Source organism: Aptenodytes forsteri, unplaced genomic scaffold (genome assembly GCF_000699145.1).
Source record: "Aptenodytes forsteri isolate BGI_AS27 unplaced genomic scaffold, ASM69914v1 Scaffold284, whole genome shotgun sequence".
In the NCBI taxonomy this organism is placed as follows: domain Eukaryota; kingdom Metazoa; phylum Chordata; class Aves; order Sphenisciformes; family Spheniscidae; genus Aptenodytes; species Aptenodytes forsteri.
In genome coordinates, this window is record NW_008794445.1 from 3,718,210 (window position 1) to 3,735,875 (window position 17,666).

General features: G+C 42.6%; 3 protein-coding genes across 3 annotated transcripts in view; 2 read left to right on the forward strand and 1 right to left on the reverse strand.

The window, feature by feature from the left end:
* The first annotated feature begins 122 nt into the window (after positions 1 to 122).
* Positions 123 to 13,658, forward strand: XRCC6 (X-ray repair cross complementing 6). The gene is made up of 11 exons (XM_009290124.2): positions 123 to 143; positions 461 to 599; positions 2,504 to 2,758; positions 3,623 to 3,806; positions 5,164 to 5,350; positions 6,603 to 6,771; positions 8,072 to 8,233; positions 9,150 to 9,279; positions 9,986 to 10,086; positions 11,037 to 11,150; positions 11,979 to 13,658. The coding sequence occupies exons 1-11, from the start codon at positions 123 to 125 to the stop codon at positions 12,173 to 12,175; spliced, it is 1,659 nt and encodes a 552-aa protein (XP_009288399.1). The 3' UTR covers positions 12,176 to 13,658.
* A 236-nt stretch (positions 13,659 to 13,894) lies between these two features.
* On the reverse strand, positions 13,895 to 17,417 carry SNU13 (SNU13 homolog, small nuclear ribonucleoprotein (U4/U6.U5)). The gene is made up of 3 exons (XM_009290125.1): positions 17,409 to 17,417; positions 16,836 to 16,956; positions 13,895 to 15,812 (listed from the first exon to the last, which is right to left on the reverse strand). The coding sequence occupies exons 1-3, from the start codon at positions 17,415 to 17,417 to the stop codon at positions 15,550 to 15,552; spliced, it is 393 nt and encodes a 130-aa protein (XP_009288400.1). The 3' UTR covers positions 13,895 to 15,549.
* A 98-nt stretch (positions 17,418 to 17,515) lies between these two features.
* The window catches only part of MEI1 (meiotic double-stranded break formation protein 1), a 40,850-nt gene continuing 40,699 nt past the window's right edge, over positions 17,516 to 17,666 (forward strand). Inside the window, exon 1 of the mRNA XM_019474814.1 lies at positions 17,516 to 17,626. Within this exon, the coding sequence (XP_019330359.1) occupies positions 17,516 to 17,626 (111 nt within the window). The remainder of the gene's footprint in view (positions 17,627 to 17,666) is intronic.

Below are 17,666 nucleotides of genomic sequence, written 5' to 3' on the forward strand. Positions count from 1 at the left end.
GCACCGCCATGGGGATGGCTACCGTGTTGTCGCTCCGCCTGATCTGTTGGTGTAAGGTCGCTGTGAAACTCGAGCAACTCGGATTGCTGAATGGCTGTGGGTTTGGAAAGCTCTGTTGCCTGATGGGCCGTGTCCAGAGTTCGGTGGGGGAAATGTTTATAGAATGAGCAATCAATCCGCGTTCAGGGTGGTGTATTTAAGAGATGTTTATTTCATTGATCTTGCCTGTAGAAGGGGAATGGTAATGAAAAATACATAAGGCTGTGTACTGAAAAAAAGCCTCTCGAAAAACAAGGTCCCAAATTCTTTCTCCTGTTGAAATTTACCCTAAAGCATTTGTTGCGGTTCTTCTGTTTGCTAGAGTCTACTTGTATAAACTGCTAATTGCCAAAGACAAAACTTTTGCCTCATTACTGCAGCTGATCTTCTTCACATTTTGACCTGTGTGTATTTTTTTCAGTGCATCCGGAATGTGTATACCAGCAAAATTATTAGTAGTGACAGGGACCAGTTAAGCGTTGTGTTCTATGGTACAGAAAAGAACAAGAACTCGGCAGATTTCAAGCACATCTATGTTCTTCAGGAGCTGGACAATCCAGGTAAAGGCAGTAAAGTGACATGAAGGTTATGTAGAAAGATGGAGTAAGGAAGTCTGTGTAGTAGCATTGTCAGTAACTGGTCTCTCTGAAAACAGAGAGCTGTCAGAGAAACAAAAAAAATCCTGTTACTGAGATGCATTGGGGGGGGATAGATTTAGAAATTTATTGAAAGCTTAGAAACTTAGTGGGCGCTTAGCTTTTTCTGTTACAGCTGGTGCAGATCCCTTTCCTATTCTTCTATTTTAACGTTGTGGTTCACTTGCTGTCTGCTAAGCCTAAGAGGATCTCAACAGAACTCTTGAAAGCCCATCATGTGTCTGCCGCACTTTAGAAGAGTGCGTGTACATGCCAAGGCACCACAGATTCCAGCTGATGGAGAATATCACAGAATGGCTGAGGTTGGATGGGATTTCTGGAGGTCATCTTGTCCAACCCTCCTGCTCGAGCAGGGTCAGCTAGAACAGGTTGTCCAATATTGTTAACCTGTTTGGGGTGTTACATCTCTTACTATCACAATAAGTTTTGCAGTTCTTGAATTTAGTGCTTCCATTTTCTTAGAATTTCTTAGAATCCTAGCATCTGCTTGATAACGAGTGCCAGTTGCTGAATTGGAAAAGGTAGTAGGAGGAGTGCAAAGAATGCATGCTAGTGGTGACAAATTCTCTGACAGCGGAGAGTCTTGTGGGGGGATTTTGTCTACTAGCTTTTAATAGCTGCCTTTATCTCTGAGGAGGTTTGATTTAATTTTCTTAACCAGGAGGTGCAGGTTTAATAACACATGGGGTTGTCCTGAAAGAAATGTGCCTTGTCCTAGTTTCAGAATTAATTACAATGGGGACCTGACAAGACTGCCCTAGGTTTTTCTATCTTTTCTGGTAGCAAGTGCCTTAGGCTTCTTGCTCATCCTTTTTCCTCCTCCTTTCCTGCTTGCCCTTTTCCCTGCGTTAGAGGAAGTAGCTTTGCCATGCTGATAAAGACAGTGGAGGTGAAAGGTGGGTGTTGTTAAAAAGGAAGAGGATTGTATATTTGCTGCCCCTGGAGAGCAGTGTGTTTTGGAGAAGGAAGAAAGACTGTAGTCAGTTATTATGTAGTACATAAATTATGACCACTTATGCTGTTAATTAAATGACAGCTGAGGAGATGAAAGTAAAATAGTAAACGGGGGGGGGAAGACATTTTCAGATGAGATTTCAAAAGTGCTATAGAATTTGAGTGAAGGACAAAGGAATTAGCTCTGCAGAATGCAGTAGCTGAAAAATGAAAGCTTGTCTCCTTTTGTAGAGTTATGGGAGAAGACAAAGAATCTGCTATTAGACAAGTGGGGGCTGGAGTAATCTGCAGAGCTTTAAAAAGGTCATTGATACCTGCCCTGAATGTTGCTGTGCTCCGTGTGGTGATCTATGGGCTGAATCTGACCTCTAGGTTGATGCTATCTGGCATGTGGGGCAAGGGAGCAGGAGGAATTCTCCACCTTCCCAACGTGCCGTGGAGATGCAGGATGTATTTTAGCCTCTTCTGCTTTCTCTGGTGGCGCGGCAGTCTGCTGTGCCTCTGCAGTGGGTGCAATTGCTGCCTTTCCTGCTGAGAACTTGTCCTTTCAGCGTAGAGGGTTTGTGATACTTTGATCCCTGCCTGTTTCCCTCTCCCAGCAGGAAGGTGCCAGGGCACCTTGTGTCCTCTTGGCCCTAGTAGGTGCTTTCAAGTGGTAACTGGCTTGCAAGATTGCAAATGTTAGGCTGTCCAGAACAATTTTCTCAGCTAGGTGTTGGAAGGGCACCGCTACAGAGGTGCTAGGGGACATTACTCAGACATCAGCTGCAAGGGACCCTCGGTGCATGTTTAGAAGAGTTTGCAGTACTTCTTTTAGTATTTCTAATGCACATGAATGCTGTTCTCGCCCCTAGGTGCAAGGCGTGTTCTAGAGCTGGACCAATACAGGGGAGACGAAGGACGAGTACTTTTCCGTAAGACCTTTGGCCACAATGCTGACTATTCACTGGGCGAAGCACTCTGGGCCTGCTCTAATCTCTTCAGTGATGTCCGAGTCAGACTGAGCCACAAAAGGATCATGCTCTTCACCAACGAGGATGACCCTCATGCCAATGACAGTGCTAAAGCCAAGCTGGCCAGGACCAGAGCTGGTGATCTGAGAGACACAGGTCATTATTTTCCCCTTTAATTTCAGGCGGAATAAAAGTGATGTATCCTTGCAGCAGATATTAACTGCATTGCAAGTTTGTGATGGAAAAAGAATGTAAAATCACCAGAACTGGGGAATCTTTCTGAAGCTTTCTAAATTAGAAATTTGGTATCTAATCTAAATTAGAAAATCTGTTATCCAGTCTGGTATCCAACAACTAACACTTATTTTCTAGGATCTCTTTTTCTACTCTGATAGCATAAATCAGGACTTGAGAGGGCTGTGGAAAACAAACTCTACTTTATTTCATCGTTCCACCATTTTCCAGGAAGGGAATAATAACGCTAAGTTAACATAAAAGGAAAATTACTTTAATGGCTCCATTTTGAATTAGCTGAAGAACAGCAACCTGAGCTCAGAGACTAGAGAGCAAACGCTTCATTATTTCAATTATGTAGCTGAGATAACCGGTGTTTCTGGAGTTCAACAGATGTGCTGGATCAAGAAGCTGTGAGGCTTCCTTAATCCATTAGCCCTTATAACCGGGAAAGGGGAATTTCCGAACTCATTACTTCCCTCTATGCCTGAGGTAAGATTATGTTTTATAGGAGCTTGTCAGAGCTGTTTCATACACAACGTTGTCCAGATTCTTAATTAGGGAGGAAACATTTCCTATGCTATGTTGTTTTGACTGAAGTTGAAGAATGTCTTCTTTTGCCTCTTTCCCTAGAAACTTCCACATCTGCTGCAGATGACAATTTGGAGCTTATTCTTGCTTAAATTCTTTGTTCAGATAGAGAAATCTGAGAGTGCTGAGAAACATGCCAATGTAAGAAAAAAGCAGTTTCTGTGATCCTCCTCCTATCTCTTACTCTGTTTCTAGGTATCATCCTGGACTTGATGCACTTGAAGAAGCCTGGAGGGTTCGATATCTCTTTGTTCTACAGGGATATCATAAACATAGCAGAGGATGAGGACCTTGGGATCCAACCTGAGGAGTCAAGGAAACTGGAAGATCTCATGAAGAAAGTACGAGCAAAGGAGACAAAGAAACGGACTTTAGTCAGGTTTGTGCCTGGTTATGATACTTCATTCAGTGGAGGCACGTGACGTTATCTTTAGACTGCATCTCACCTTCCTCTTCTGGAGTGATTGGTCTATAAAGGCATCAATGCATACATTCCTCAATCTTAATTCCTTAGTCCAAGATTGCTGTTTCTTCCATAGCTTCCAAGGATATTTGTCCTTGGTGGATGAGAAGAGATGAGAGTGAAGCCAGGCTTCCTTTTTTTTCTCTGTGTTACATCTCCTGTATTGAGCTTGGCCAGAAATTATCGTTTTTCAAAAAATGACATCATTGCTAAGTAAAATACTTACCAAAAATCTGCAACATGTAAAATGGTTAGTTTATAGTGAAATCTGATTGAAATTAGGCTTTTCTTACTAGTGTTAACTTAGAAAAATTCCATCTCGATGTGACTGGTAGGTATTTTGGCCTATTATTAAATAGTTATATGTGGCCAGTCTGTCTAGGCACTTGGTGTGGATTCACAGAGCCTTGTTTCTTCTGATCTCCTGCTGAAAGATTAGAGATACTTACAGAGAGATTAAAGGGATCTTGGCAAAGCAGAATAGAAAATATTTTTGGGACCACATACTCTGTAACAGTTGGGTTTTTTAGTGAGTGAGTTCATAGCAGAATGATGTGGAAGCACAGTAAGGGAATGAACTTCACAGCCTAGTGTTTTTTTAATATATATTAAAAAAAAAAAAATCCCAACCTGAGCTGTTGTCCCTGGCATTCTTGCTCCTGCTCACGGCTTTATTTTCCTCTTCTGGGAATATTCCTCAAGTTTTCTAATAATTGAGGAGGAAGAATCTCGTACCAGTGATACCTTTTAGAGGAGAGGAAGTAACATTCACAGTAATTCACTGTTCTGCTCTCAGAACTTGAAGGTTACCCCCAATTGTAAACCTTTACTTCTGAATTTTTCTCTAGCTTCCGATTAATTTTTTTCTTAAATCGTGGTCTTGTTTATCTTGATGGGGTTCTTTTGTGGAATTTTGCCTTCTGTGTGAATTCAGAGGTCACATTGCATTAAGCACAAGTGGGGTGCCCAAATGTGAACTTGTCCTGTGCTCTGCTTGAGCATAGCTGCCCTTCAGAGTGAAAAAAGGTGGAAGAAATATGGTAAATTATTTGTGTTTAAATCATTTTTATGACCAGAAGTGACAGCATTGCAAGAATGGTTTTTATACAAGTGAGATTATTACTCAAGTAATAGTACGTTTCCAGAGATACATGTGATTTCCGGGGAGGAGAATAGGAGGAGGTCAGAGAAAGTAAGTTATCTGAGGAGATTACTTTCTTTTGCAGAAGTCATCTTTCGGAAGTCTCAAGTCTGTATCTGCTTTTTTACACAGGTTAAATCTGTATCTGAGCAAAGATCTGTCGCTTTCTGTTGGTGTTTACAACCTTGTTCAAAAAGCTTATAAGCCGTATCCGGTGAAGCTTTATCGGGAAACTAATGAACCAGTTAAAACAAAAACAAGGATGTTTAATGGAAAAACAGGCAGCTTGCTCCTGCCTAGTGACACAAAAAGGGCTCAGGTAACGTATTGATTATGTGCCTGCTTTTTCCTGTCTCTGTGATGTGGGGGGGAGATGCTGATTCTCTTGCTGCTTTTGTTTGTATTTCACTTTCAAGATCAGATGCAGAAATATTTACATCTGTATGCCCCTGGGGATAGCCTGGTCACTTTGTAAGCTATGCAGAGTGAGAGTGGGTTGTTTCTCTGGCATGACTGTCAAGGGAAAGCACAGCCACTGGTGGAAGTGCACTCAGGAACACAGGCCATTTCTTTCTGTAAGGCAGAACCAGGTTGTCAGAGCCTGACCTTATGTGGCCCTGTGCTATCACTGCTGGTCTTACCTTGATTCATGAGGAACAGATTTTGTCCATTTTATTAAACATACAAGTGTGAATCACAGGGGGGGGTTGGAGCTATTTTCCACACAAAGAAAAGGGCGTATTACCTTTGTTTTTTGTTATTTTGTTCTTTGCTTTGCCTTCCTGCTTGATAGTTTGGCTGATGTAGATTAAATGTCACATTCTGTTCGGGCACAGCCTTATTTCAAAGCAGGATATACAGTTGCTAGGTATATTGTCACAAACGCACTTCGTGTGTCCTTCCATGCCAAAGGCTCTTAAAGATGCTGTCTTAAGATTAAATATTAAGTTTATTTATACTGGACATTAGTTTCTCAAAATAAAGTACAGGAGATGAACAGAAAGCTGAGCATTAAGTCCTGATGTCTAACTTCAGCAGCTGGACTATAATATGTTAAATATGTAAACATATGTATAATAAGTTTTTGTTTTTGTGACATATGAGTGATGCTTCAAAAGCATTGTTTCTCGGTCACTGTTTCTGCCAGGAGTAGGTAGCTGATGTGCATCTGCTGAAGCAAGTTTAGAAACAGACAGGACCTCTGAAAATGTCTGCTCCAACCGACCCCAGAGCAAGACTCACAAAAGCAGATCAGGTGGCTCAGGGTTTGTTTGGGACAGCTCTGAAGAACTCCAAGGATGAGATGTGACAGCCTTTCTGTGCCACCAGGGCTTAACCATTGTCTTAGGAAAGTGCATTTTGCTAATGTCCAGGTGGAATTTCCCTTGGGATGATGGTCACAGACACTGACTTGCCATTTCAGCGTGCACTAATGATGAGAGTTTGCTCTGTCTTGTCTATAACCCTCTTTTCAGTAGTGGAAGACAGCAATTGGATCCTCTTCCTGCCCCCTCACCCCTGCAATTTTTTTTAATGCTGGCAGCACTACTATCTGCTCTTCCCTGGTTTAGACATATGGAAACCGCCAGATTGTGCTGGAGAAAGAGGAAACAGAAGAATTAAAACGGTTTGATTCTCCGGGCTTGTTTCTGATTGGCTTCAAACCACTTTCAATGCTAAAACAGCACCACCATATCAAGCCTGCCCAGTTCATCTATCCTGAGGAGTCCCTAGTAAGTGGTAAGTAAAGATGGCGAGAGAAGATTCACCACCTTGCATTAGGGTAACCAGCTGATTCATAGTGTGTTTGAGTGGGGATCATCGAGTGTAAAATCTTTGTCTAACTTAAAAACTTGCTAATGTTAAAAAGTACAGAATTAACTGTTACTGCCCCCTCAGCTGCAGTTAATTCTTGTTTCCTTCAATAGCAGAAGAGCTGATTGGGCTTCATGTTTCATCCGTCATGATAAGCAGCTAATCAAACTATGCAGATGTAGTCCCAAAATATTTGGTTTTGTCATTCATGAAAGTGAAGGATCCTAGTACCTGACAAGAAGGCAAAGGTGGTTAAAAACAAACAAACAAACAAACAAACAAACAAACAAACAAACAAACAAACAAACAAACAAACAAACAAACAAACAAACAAACAAACAAACAAACAAACAAACAAACAAACAAACAAACAAACAAACAAACAAACAAACAAACAAACAAACAAACAAACAAACAAACAAACAAACAAAAAACAAACCCCAAACTGGTGAAGATAATTGCTGTTTTTAAGTCCATATCAGCTAGGAGTGGAAACACAATACTCGGGAAGTACGGTTGAATTAACAGCGCTTTATGGGCTCGTAAAGAGAGGAGAGGATGCTTAGTACTGCTTTTTCTCCCCTTTTTAATGTGTATATGTAAATCTGCTTATCTAGAAATACAGTATTAATCCATCCCAAGCTGCAATAGTAAAGAAAAAAACCTCCAGCTCCTCAATCTAAGGGTGGGTAAAGAGGGCTGAGTTATGACCAGACGCTTTGCCGTGTCTGACTAAAGAAGAATTTGTATGCTAGCTTCTCCAGCTTAGCAGTTTCCTGAATCAAACACCTTACTTATATGTCAGTCTTTTCCCAACCACCATATCTGGTAAAATACAAAGCAAACATGTGCCTCAAGAGAGGAATATTGCAATCTGAATTCTTGGTGTGTTACTTCTGCAAAAGGTCCTATGATGTGCTGCTACTATGATGTCTCACCAGACCAGAAAGAGGCTTTGTAGATACCCGTTTCCAATTTTCAACTGTATTTCATTGCTCAGAGGCTAGTGATTTCATTTCTTTCACCAGAACCCTCACTGCTCTGGTCAGGAGAGACACTAACATTGTCATTTTCGAGGGCTTCCCCTTCCAAAAGTTGCTTTTTACCTCTGTAATGTTGCAACCATCTCAAAGAAGTCACAGGTATTGAAACTAATATCTAGGGTTGCATTCTTGAACAAAGGAGCAAAGCTGTTAATCTGACCAATGCAGTCTTTACTTTGCAGGGAGTACAACGCTATTTAATGCCTTATTGATGAAATGCTTGGAGAGGGAGGTGATGGCACTGTGCAGATACACCGCCCGCCGGAACACTCCCCCTCGCTTCGTGGCCCTGGTTCCCCAGGAGGAAGAGGTGGATGAGCAGAAAGTGCAGATAGCCCCTCCAGGTATGGGAAGAGATGCTGCCTTTCCCTGCGCAATGGGATGCAGTCAGCATAATAGCCTCCTGTATTGCGTAAAAATATTCTTGGTGCTGCTCCCCTTAAAACTGTGGAGAGTGCTTTCCAACATCCCTTTTCTTCAGTTTTGTCATTCTAAGCATCTGGTCTTGAATCTATTTTTAAAACTCCAGTTGCATCAGTGCTTGCTCGGGTGTAACGTGGCTACAGTATTTTCCTGCCTCCTGCCTTTTTTTAGCAGATTCAAGTAACTGACCTAAAAATTAAAAGCCTTTTTTTCTGTTTGCTGACTGGGCGGAATGTCTTTCCCTGAATTTTATGTATCCTTGGATACAATGTTAAAGCCTTAAATAAATAATCTCACATACTGAGCCTCACACCATAGCAGCTGAGTGGGGAATGATCAGGGAGCAAAGGCAGACTCTTGCTCTTTTCCATTTTCTCAACTCTTTAACTGGAAAATCCTCTTCTGGGAGGGATGTAAAGTAGGGGAATAACGCTGCTTGTGTACAATGTAAAGCATTTCAGAAATAAAATGTGGGCATTAACTTAATTTTCAAACAAGCCTTTTTCAAGTTCATATCCAGTGAGAGATGGGGAAGGTGCACAAGTTGATCTCCTGTATAAAAAGCAGGTGACAAGTTTCCAGCTCTTAGCTATGCATTTAGTTTGACTCTCTTTCAGAAAGCCATTAGTGATGCTGGTTATATAGATTGAGATTGGGATTGAGTGTCATGCTGTAGGTACTAGGGGGTATTATGGATTGCTGTTGTTTACAGCAAAATAGTAGCTAGTTTGGGGAGTCATCAGACCTGGCTAATAAGCATCTTGGCCTTTCCCATAAATTATTGTTTTGAGGCGATGGTTCTGTATAACTGTTCTCTGCTCTCTCTCTTCTGTGTAGGTTTCCACATCATTTTTCTACCATACGCAGATGACAAACGGAATGTTGATTTTACAGAAAAGGTGCCAGCCAGTCGAGAACAGGTGGACAAAATGAAGGAAATAATTCAAAAACTCCGATTCAAATACAGGTACATGGAGATAAATAGTGTGTGTGGCGGGGGGCGGCATGGGGAAGAAAACACAATGCTATTGCTTGCTCTGTTGCATACATTGTTCAGCTGTGGTGACCACAAGATAGGATTTTGATGCATTTTGACGCAAATTGCTTCCCTTTGCAGTAGCTTTGTCCAAACTTTATTCTTAATTATTCTGAATACCCAGGCACCACATGCAATATGTAGCATGTTCTGGAGTTCTTTATAGAATTGCTCTTGTTCTCTGGGCTGTTGTCATTTGTTGCAGAGGTATCACATTTTATTGTGGTTCTGCCAATCTATTGCAGATCAGACCTGGATTGTTTAAATTAGAGCACTTTAGAGAGAATAGTTAGGCCTTTTTCGTTATAGATAGGATAAATTTTATGAAGTGCTTTTATGAGAGATTTTTTCCTAGGTATGTGGAAAGTAGCATAACTGGTATTAAAGTAGAATGCCCCTGTCTCCATTTGCCTCGCACAGCTTTCTAAGTCTCACACAGCTTTCTAATGTGGTTGATGCATGGCAGGATAGTGATTCAGCAGATAAACTGAAAAGAGGAAAAGCAGTTCTTCCGATGAGATGGATTGTTATGTGGGAAAGAGGGAAGTTTTACTTTGAAATAGATTGGTGGCAGATCTTATGTGTCTTGTCTGTCTTCTTGGCAGCATGCATTGACATTTTGGGGGATTCTTGGCAGGACTGACAGCTTTGAGAACCCAGTTTTGCAGCAGCACTTCAGGAATCTGGAGGCTTTGGCACTGGCTATGACGGAACCAGAACAAGCTGAGGATCTTACAAGTGAGAATTATTGGTGGGTGCGAAGGGAGGTAGGGTAGAGGGCTCTTGACTTTGTTCAAGTCAGAGATGTGCTATGACAAAACCAAATGTCTTTTAAAAAGTATTTTAGTTGTGCGCAGTTCCAAGATGCAGAATTCTGGATGTGTCCATTCTGAAATATGGAAACCTTACTTTCTAATGGTGTCACTTTTAAGACAGAGGAAAAAACGATCACTTTACCTTCCATAATTAAAATTGAATCACCTTTTTTTCTATGGTGACAAATGTTTTCTCTGAAATTCCTCTCTTCAAGAATCTAATTAATATTTCAGTCTGATAAATGGGCAGAATTGCTTAGAGAATTGCTCTGTTAGGAGGCAATGATGCCACCTTGTGGCTGTGAGTTTCTATATAAGAATATCTTGTCAGACGGTAGAAACCTACTCCTGAAGGGGAAGTTCCTTTTTTAAAATTATGTTGTATTCCAGGAATAGCATTAGAGTAACTATTTGTCTCTTCTGAAGTGATACCTAAGAAATAATCTAGGTCCCTTGTGCTAGATACCATACAAATACATGACAGAAGCAAGCTGTTCTGCCTCAAACTACTCGCAACCTTAGATAGTAACCTGTTGTATTTTAAATGTCTGAGATTAGACCAGGGTAACAGTTCAGTCAGGCCGGAGATCTTCTGTATCGCTTCCACCGTGTCAGTTTTGTTCTGCGTATGTATTTCCTGTTCAGGGATACGTGGGAGTCCATTACATATGTATAATACAAACTCTTGATATTACCAAGAGCTGTAAATTTCTCATTTGTGAATATCATAACATAGGTCTTTGCATTTTGCATGCTTGCAAAACACTTGCATGCTAGTTATTACAGAAGCACAACTGTATCTGGTCATGGCCTTGTTTAGACTTTCCTGTGATCACTCTGTTTCTGAGAGGGCAAATCTTTCTCTTTTGCCAGTGCCAAAGGCTGAAGAGATGAACCGCAGGCTGGGCAACCTGGTGGAGGAGTTTAAGCAGCTGGTTTATCCCCCTGACTACAGTCCTGATGCGAAGGCTGTAAAGCGAAAACAAGGTAAGTAATGACGGTGCAGACATGCAACATGGTGTCTGTGTTCTTTGTTGACAGGCTTCTGCGTTTTCAGTTTGTCTCACAGTTTAAAGAAGCTGCTTGTGCAATAACTCTTTACTCATTTCCATAACAAAGTGGACTTATATCCAGCGGTGATTCTTAGACAGTAGAGGATATTGTGGTACCCAGCTAGAGACCTGCTGGAATGAGAAACTGCATAGTGAAAAAACAGGGAAGTATAGGAAGCAATGTGTAAAATACTTATTTGTTTATTATTATTTTTATCATTATCATTATTAATAACTTTGTTTTTTTTACAACAGAGTAGTGAAATCGTTCACGCTTTCAGTTTGTGTTCTGGGTGAGGAAGCAGACTTTTATGCATGGGCTGTTTAGCAAGTCCAAGATAGGCATCTTTAGGGCTAAATGTCTAAGTAATGCTGAAGTACATGTATAGTTTGGGAGTCTATGAAACTCTGCATGAAGTGGGAGTATCAGTTAGCTGAACTCCCTGTGGAATAGTTGCATTCTCCTGTCTAGATGAGAATACCTTAAAAGTTTCATTTGGGGGTGATCTTTCCATCAGAACACAAAGTTTCATACTTGAGTTTGAGATCACTCATATCAATGAAATATACTATATGACTCACTATATAGTGAGTGACACCTCCTTCAGAAAACAAAATACGGAAACTAGGTCTGTGAGTGTGTAGGTAGGTGTTAAAGTACCATGTGCTAATGGCCATTAACTGTGGTATGTATAAGAAACATTGATGTCTTTCTATTAAGAAACTTTTTTAAATCTTGGTGATCTAAAATTTATCTTTCTAGCTTCTGATGGTCAAACCGAGAAGAGGCCCAAGGTAGAAGTCTCAAAAGATGAGCTGTGGAGTCATGTGCAGAAGGGCACTCTAGGCAAGCTCACTGTACCTGTTCTGAAGGACGCATGCAGGCTTTATGGGCTGAAGGGTGGGGGGAAGAAGCAGGAGCTCATGGACGCGCTAACTGAATACTTCGGTGAGCACTAAGCAGGAGCAGAAGGCCCTGGTTGACTTCCGTCTGCTTAAAGTTTTGGTTGTCTTATGTGGATGCTGCGTCTGTTTAATCTTGCTGTGGAGGAGAAGGCAACTAAGTGTTGCTGAACCTAGCAGCGGAGAAACTTTTTACTTTTAGTTGTGAAACATCTCTGCAAAGTTGGATTCTCTTCACAGTAGCCAAAGGCAGAATTAAATTCCCTGCTAACTCAGGTCACCCACTGCAAGTAAACACAGTTGTGCCTTCCTGGTTTCTTAATAAAAGTTATTTTGGACTTCTTAATTTGCAACACTGGTTATACCATCTTTGCATCATAAAGACAGCAAAACTCACTTCAATGTGAGTAAGAAAACAGAATGATCTGTGTTAATGGCACTGCATGAGTTCAAGCAGCAGGTCAAGTCTGTATGCTAACAGGGTATAAACGTGGTATATTACTCTCCTAATCTCCAAAACAGCCAGTCTGTATCAGTACTTGTAATCAAATTGGGTTCTTTTCCATCATTGACGTTACAAAGATTGCCAGCAGATCATAAAGGAGAAAATCATTACTGGGAAGCAGTAGCCAATCCTTTGGGCAAAAAGCCAGCACTTCACAAAGCTGCACAGCCAGGTCTTCCATTTTTAAATGGTAATAGCAAAAGCTGGTTTAAAAAAGGGGGGAAAAAAAAAAAGCCATGTTCCCTGGAAGGCTGCAAGCACTTACCCAATTAAATTACTGAGATCGTATAGAGCTTTTCCACCTCTGTAGCAAGTATGAGTCAGACTATTGTGCAGGCTTCTGTACTCAAATCTGTGCTTTAAAAATAAAAAAAGAGCAAGTTGTGGAGAGTAGCCCTTGTTACTTCCAGTATTTTTATTTTTTTAATCATACTTAATGGAGGCTGCATCTGGGCCTGTCTATGTTTTCGTTTTTAAACTTTCACACGTGGCATGCTGCGCTTGTCTTGCAGTGCAAGATGATTAAACCCAACAGTCATTGCCCTTGCCGTAGAAAACAGTACTAATTGTTTAGCTAAACTGTAACTTTCTATGGGATGTAAACATGGGATACATGAGGTATCCATTTTGGTCTGTGTGGTGTTTTTTGGGATTCTTGTGTTTGGCACACAAACTATTGGGCAACTTATCGAAGAATTAAGTCATATATTAAGGTCGGTTGTGCCCATGCTGTAGTGTGGCACACATATTGGAGCCAGCTGTGAACGCTCTTGGCACTGTGACCACCCTAGCTGTGCCAGCAAGCTGCTCACTTCCACCTCCACAGCCCCTCTCAGAAGAGCAGCTAGCCCATGTTGAGCTCTGCAGGATTGAAGCTACGTAGTCTATTACACTTTCAATCAGCCAGCATTATAGTTGTTATTTTTAGTAAAGATTTGTCTAAGCAATCAATTTATTTTGCCCTTTGGCAAAGAAGTTACTGTCAATGCTTGTCTTAGCGACGCTTGAATTGAACACAATAAAATAGTGAGACTATCCTGTCCTGAATTCTGTGAATTTTCATTCCCCAAATGCCCTTGTTAACATCTCTCTTGGCTTGCTAACCCCCAGGCACAGTATGTTCCAGGCTTTGGATGATTATGGCATGTTTTGTCTAGGTTATTAGATATTCCTCCTGGCTTTTTTTTTTTTTTAAAGCAGGCTATTGCATTAAGCAGAAGTTCAACAGGGATGGTGATGGAAGGCTTCGGAGCAGAAAATTAAGACAGGTCTGTGTGCTCAAGAATCCTTTATTTCTGCTCCTTATGTGCTTGGTCTTACATCAGCTGTCTTGGCATGGTACAATAGGCCAAGTCCTTTGGCTGTGGTTTTAAACACAACTAGCTCAACAGTCAGCATCAGTAGAAGGGAACAGCAACATTTCTAAACTTCATACAAATGGAAGGACTCTAAAATCTTTGTATTAAGTTCACCTCAGCAAGGATATTAGTTACCAGCCATTTACAAAAATATAGTATGATTTGTCTTCAGTCTTTCGTGAGCTGCTTTCATCTGCTTGGGATGTACTTACGAAAGGAATGAAGTTAGTGCCTCTGTGGAAACATTACAGGAGAACTTAATTTTCCCTTCTGCTGTTGCACCTATTGGTCTTTCCGCGCTAGCTTTGCTTTGGCATCCTGCAATAAAGGACAGGTTTGAAATGACCCATCAAGGTTTAGACTCTTCTGCTTGGAGCAGTAAGTGGATTTGTTACACAATATGCATTGTGTAACAAATGCAACTAAAGCTAGCTCCATAAAACCACCATTAATCCAGAATGCTGGTGGTGCTTCACGCTTTTCCAGAACATGAGATTCTCTTCTTGAGACACAAACTGTTTTATCTGGAAAATTACTTGCTCTCTGTTGCGTTGGCCATTACTTAAAGGGTTTATCTTTAGTCAGGTGACTACAGTACAGCAGCTTCCCTAAAAGCATGGGATACGTAGGGTACTCGTCAGCCACAGCAGGCTGCTCTCTACTGCGTGTTTTGTACTTAAATACCCTAGGAAGCCCAAGCTCATTGATACAGTCCACGCAAAGAAAATGGAAGGAGTATGAACGACTACACTGCAATAGCCTTTAGGCAGTCTCTGAGCAGTTTAGCTTTACAAGTAGGAACACTTCAGTTAGTTGCAAATGCTTCCCCAAGGGAATGACAATTATATTTAGCTTTGTCAGCAATTTTATTTTTCTTAAAAAGTCAGTATTTAAAAACAAGCGAAATAAGAGATTTCCCCTTGTGTACTGCCATAAGATTTCTGCTCCCCATACACCTCTTAGAGAAGTCTCTTGTCTGGTTTCAAGAAGAAAAAGGGTTGTGCTATGTGTACTGATCTTGGCTCCGTCCGCTGCTACGCAGTAGCCGCTGCCTGCCTTACACATGGTCTACGCTGCTCCATCACTTCAAGCAAGAACTCCCGCAGTCTGCATGCACACGCTGTGCGGGGAACCAACTTGCCTTATCCTCAGTAGACTAAGCCGTTCAGAAACACAGTTACTCACACCTGTTAGAGGCTGAAGCTTAGCAGAAATACTGCGATGCAGAGTAAGCTACTGGGTGGGTTAAAAAAAGCCCTGAGCAGGCAGACATGGAGATAAGGGGGGGATTTTTTTTTTTTCCTCCTTTCTTTAAACATCAAACAGGAAATGCAGTTGTACAATCACTTTTCAAGAAGTAATACAATGAGAATTAAATGTGGAGTGGAATAATAGAGAAGATGGGGGAGGAGAGGCAGAAACACTAAGAATTAAACCATTATTAAACAAAAATATGGTGTTTTGAAATGAAACACTGATATAAAAACTATAACCTCAACTGAAGCTCGACATTAATGCCCCCTGACTTCAACTTTCCGATTCCACACACACTTAAAACTCATGGGCATTTAGACCAACAGTCTTTCTATAGCTTGCTGGACAGACTGGATCTGAGGCTTTAGCTGTGATCCCTCCTTGATGGTGATGGAGCAGGCGATGACAGGCCGGGAAACACCACATGCCCGGCCCAGGGCTTGCTTGGAGCGCACAAACACGTAAGGTACATTCTTGTCCTCGCAGAGAAGAGGGAGGTGCAGGATGATCTCCAAGGGCTCCGCATCTGCCGCCATCACAATGAACTCCGCTATCCCTCGGTTCAGCGTTTTGGTGGCTGTAAAAGAAGCTGAAGAGTAAGTCTAGGTCCTTCTGGAAAGCACATCTAATGAAAAACAACATTAGGAGATGTTGAAATTGGCATGAGCAAGAGGGGGATCTAGTGGTAGCACAAGGACAGTCCGAAGGAAAGTGGCAGCCATAGGGCCAGGGAGGGGGTTATTCACAGGGTCGCAGCTGGGGTACTGTGCCCAGCGTTGCCCTCGGGCACAGCAGAGCTCCCTTCACAAAGGAGCGAGACCAGCCCAGGGCTGCTGACAGGTAGGGGGCTGGGGCGCACCACAGATGAGGGGAGACTGAGGGAGCTGGGTTTGTTTAGGCTGGGGAAGAGAGGGCTGAGGTGGGAGTGGGGGGGATGCGGCTGCTGTCTTTTACTACTTCAAGGGGATTGCAGAGAAGATGGAGCCAGACTGTCCTCCTGAGTGCACAGGAAAAAGGACGAGTTGCAGACTGTGACTGTTGCCTCAGGGAGATTCTGGGGACATGCCGGAATTTAACATCCCTTCCCCCCGATGAGAGGTGTTTAAGCCATGGAACATGGGTCCTAAGAGACTGTGGAGTTTCTATCCTTAGGGATTGGTTTTGGTTTTTTGGGGTTTTTGGGTTGGTTTTTTTTTGAAAAAGTTTGACTAGGCAAAGCCCTGAGCAACCTGATCCAACTGTGAAGGGAGCCACTCTCTGAGCAGGTTGCGCTAGGGACCTCCAGAGGTCCCCTCAAACCCAAATCTTTTTATGATTCTAAACTGGCTAGGCATCTGGTAATCTCAGTGCCACACCACTAAACCAGGAACACAATTTAGGCATCTACCAGAACTGTATATAAATGCTGAAGAGATTATAGCTTAGTTCTGTCCCTGAATATTGCTTAAGCAGGCTAGAAGGAGGAGGAAGGAGAGGGACACTCTCAGATCTATGTAATGTTAGTGGCCCACCGCTAGAGAGAAGAGACAATCTCTAGCCACAGCTTCTCACAAAATCCTTGCTATGATTTCTAGCACACTTCACAACACACAGGTCTCACCTTCATTGGCTCCCTTGCGTAGCTGCTTATAGTTGCAGGACTGCTGCACAAGATCCAGTAGCGTTTTGGTGAGCTGTGCATCAGCCAGGGGGTAAGCTTTGGGATTCACTTCTGCCTCACTCTAGAGAAAGGAAAAGGTGAAGAGTATTGCAAGAGGAGAAAAGGGGGCTTTGTTCCGAACAACACTACATAGGCATCATGTCCACTGCATATAGTGACTACTGGAGTCACCTCACCATTCTCAGTTGCTCTGCACGTACACTAAAAATCCCACTGCATTTCATTTACAAAGAGTTTCTTCTCATATTCAAAGTAGGCAGTATCTGCTCACGCAGACAGCCAATTCAGATCCTACCAACCAGCAGCAGTGAGCTCACAGGGCAGTCTTCAGGCATTTGCTACCACGCATACTATACAAAATAAAAGTGTTTCAGCGCACAAGGAACAAGCCCCTGCCAGCAGCAAATTAACAAGTTCAGGCATGAATTTTGAAGAAATCCCGAGAAGAGCACGTATCCGTTTTATTTCTGCAAATTACAAGTAGGTTCTAAATGCTGACATCAACGGCGTCACAAGCGGCATTAACGACCGGCACTGGCGGAGCGGCAACCTCTTCAGCCCCCGTCGCTGCAGCCAAGGCAGGCGCTCCCAGCGCCTGGCGGGGGGGACCCCTCGCCCTGATGCTCTGCCGCCTGCCCTCACACGCAGCTACAGCCCTGCCCCGGCCGCTCTCCCGCCAGCCGAGCACACGCTCCCGCTCCCCGCGGGGGCACAGCGGGGCCGGAGACGCGGTGCCGGGCCGGGAGTGCGGGTCCCCCGTCGCTAGGCGCC

Coding starts and splice junctions, on each gene's coding strand:
- XRCC6 (XM_009290124.2), top strand. CDS start 123: ATGGGCCGTGTCCAGAGTTCG. Junction 600..2,503: donor TCAGGAGCTGGACAATCCAG/GTAAAGGCAGTA, acceptor TCTCGCCCCTAG/GTGCAAGGCGTGTTCTAGAG. Junction 8,234..9,149: donor AGTGCAGATAGCCCCTCCAG/GTATGGGAAGAG, acceptor TCTTCTGTGTAG/GTTTCCACATCATTTTTCTA.
- SNU13 (XM_009290125.1), bottom strand. Junction 15,813..16,835: donor ACGCAAGGGAGCCAATGAAG/GTGAGACCTGTG, acceptor CTTCTTTTACAG/CCACCAAAACGCTGAACCGA.